Source organism: Pagrus major, chromosome 11, assembly GCF_040436345.1.
Source record: "Pagrus major chromosome 11, Pma_NU_1.0".
Lineage (NCBI taxonomy): Eukaryota > Metazoa > Chordata > Actinopteri > Spariformes > Sparidae > Pagrus > Pagrus major.
In genome coordinates, this window is record NC_133225.1 from 454,896 (window position 1) to 457,500 (window position 2,605).

General features: G+C 33.2%; 1 protein-coding gene across 3 annotated transcripts in view; it reads left to right on the forward strand.

Annotated features, from left to right (window-relative positions):
* The first annotated feature begins 400 nt into the window (after positions 1-400).
* Positions 401-2,605, forward strand: part of cdc14ab (cell division cycle 14Ab) — a 25,821-nt gene continuing 23,616 nt past the window's right edge. For all 3 annotated transcript variants that reach the window (XM_073476307.1, XM_073476309.1, XM_073476310.1), the window contains exon 1: positions 401-779. In XM_073476307.1, the coding sequence (XP_073332408.1) occupies positions 680-779 (100 nt within the window). In that variant the 5' untranslated portion in view covers positions 401-679. The remainder of the gene's footprint in view (positions 780-2,605) is intronic.

A 2,605-nucleotide genomic window follows, 5' to 3' on the forward strand; every position in this document is an offset into this window, starting at 1 on the left:
TTAAACAGAATGAACATGTTTTGGTCACACAAGATTAAAAAGGAACATTTCTGCAGGACTTTGAGTCTTCATATGTAAACAAGGAGACATGTTTAACTTCCACAGACATCCAGTTATGTTTATTCGTATAACTTGTATAAAGATAAGTCGAAAATACACAGAACCACTTTAAACGTGAGTCTTTGGTCTAAAACGTGAGCGTGTTTTGTTCCTCTCGGTACATGAAGGCGTCCTTCCTGTTGTTTCCCAGCGGACAGTGAAGGCAGCACAGTCTGTCCTGTTTGGTGATTGGCTATGGTTGCTATGGGAGCGGCTCCCGTTGCTATAGTTACGTGTCTTAAGGAGGGATTTGGGTAATCACAGTTTCAGACTCTGAGCGTCGTCAAGCAGTTGCGGCGCTAACATGCTAACATGCTAACCCGCTAACCCGGGAGAGTTTACCGGCGATAAAACCGAACAACGAACAACGGAAACGGTAGAAAACAGTCGTCTGTGAGCGAAGACCAGCCGCAGGGACTGATGGGAAACTGAGGAGAAAGTTTTTAACTTTTAACAGTCTCGGTTCACCTGCCTGCTAGCTCTGCTGCTAGGCTGCTAACGGCTAACCGGGCTGTAAGCAGTTTAAAAAGTTTGGGGAGCTAGCCGGTGAGGGGGGGGAGGCCAGGAATTAGACGGACCCATGACGGTGGAGGGAGTCCGACACTCCCCGATCCTGTCCGCCCTGTTCAGGATGACCGCGGAGGACACCGAGCTGCTGGGAGCTGCTCCGTTCATCAGAGGTAACGACTGGGAAGAGTTTATTCACGTCCACTTACTTAACCTAAACTTTATTAATGTACACTTTATTAATCTAAACTTGATTTTATGTACATGTTATTAACCTAAACTTTATTAATGTACACTTTATTAATCTAAACTTTATTAATGTACATTTTATTAATATACACTTTATTAATCTAAATTTTATTAATATACATTTTAATAAGCTAAACTTTATTAATATACATTTTAATAAGCTAAACTTTATTAATGTACATTTTATTAATCTAAACTTGATTTTATGTACATGTTATTAACCTAAACTTTATTAATGTACACTTTATTAATCTAAACTTGATTTTATGTACATGTTATTAACCTAAACTTTATTAATGTACACTTTATTAATCTAAACTTGATTTTATGTACATGTTATTAACCTAAACTTTATTAATGTACATTTTACTAACCTAAACTTTATTAATGTACACTTTATTAATCTAAACTTGATTTTATGTACATGTTATTAACCTAAACTTTATTAATGTACACTTTATTAATCTAAACTTGATTTTATGTACATGTTATTAACCTAAACTTTATTAATGTACACTTTATTAATCTAAACTTGATTTTATGTACATGTTATTAACCTAAACTTTATTAATGTACACTTTATTAATCTAAACTTGATTTTATGTACATGTTATTAACCTAAACTTTATTAATGTACACTTTATTAATCTAAACTTGATTTTATGTACATGTTATTAACCTAAACTTTATTAATGTACATTTTACTAACCTAAACTTTATTAATGTACACTTTATTAATCTAAACTTTATTAATATACATTTTAATAAGCTAAACTTTATTAATGTACATTTTATTAATATACACTTTATTAATATACATTTTAATAAGCTAAACTTTATTAATATACATTTTAATAAGCTAAACTTTATTAATGTACATTTTATTAAAGGATACTTCTATTAAATGGTTTATTAACGTGGTTTATTAAAAGGTTAATAAAACGTTAATTTATCTTTATTAGCGTAAAATGAATTGTAATGATTAATATCATTCATACTTCAGAACATGTTTCTCAGCCTCATATCTTTTATAAACTACTACAGTATGAATTACTGTAGAGTTTGTCCTCCATGTTACAAACTGAATAATCACACAAACAATGATGAGAGATCATATCGGGAGGAAGTCAACGATCCTGCAGCGTGATGCTCAACGTCAGCTGCACCAAGCTGATGGTTGATTTTAGCACACCTCAAACACACCTCGGTGCTTCTTTAGGCAGAGACACACCTGTCTACCTCAGTGGAGCTGAGGTGTTGCAGGTGAACACTGAGAGCCTGTCTTGGTCAACACACATCTCCACCCTGGTTAAAAAGGCTCAACTTCCTCCTGAAACTTAAGAAGGTTAAACATTTAATGAGGAGCAACAGAAGCGTCTGTCCAATAAAGACATTATTGTAAATAATAATAAATACAGTGAGTCAGTGTGCTGCTGTAGACTGTGGTCTGTTTACACTCCTGCCTTCATGAGATCAATCTGTGTGAGAAGATTCAAAAACAGAATAAAAAACTAAACTGTTTATTTCATACTTATAATTTCTACTTTCAGCTTCATTTCTTGTTTCTAAGGTGTTTAAATGTCAGATGGTTTATTCTCTCATGACATGTTGAAAATGTAACAACTAAAATTTAAACACTAAATCTGTGACATGAGTTACTTAGAAATATGTAACATGTTCAGAACACTTAAACAAACCCAGTGTGTGTAGCACTAAGTGTAATCTGTAATAAATATAGATTATACATTTC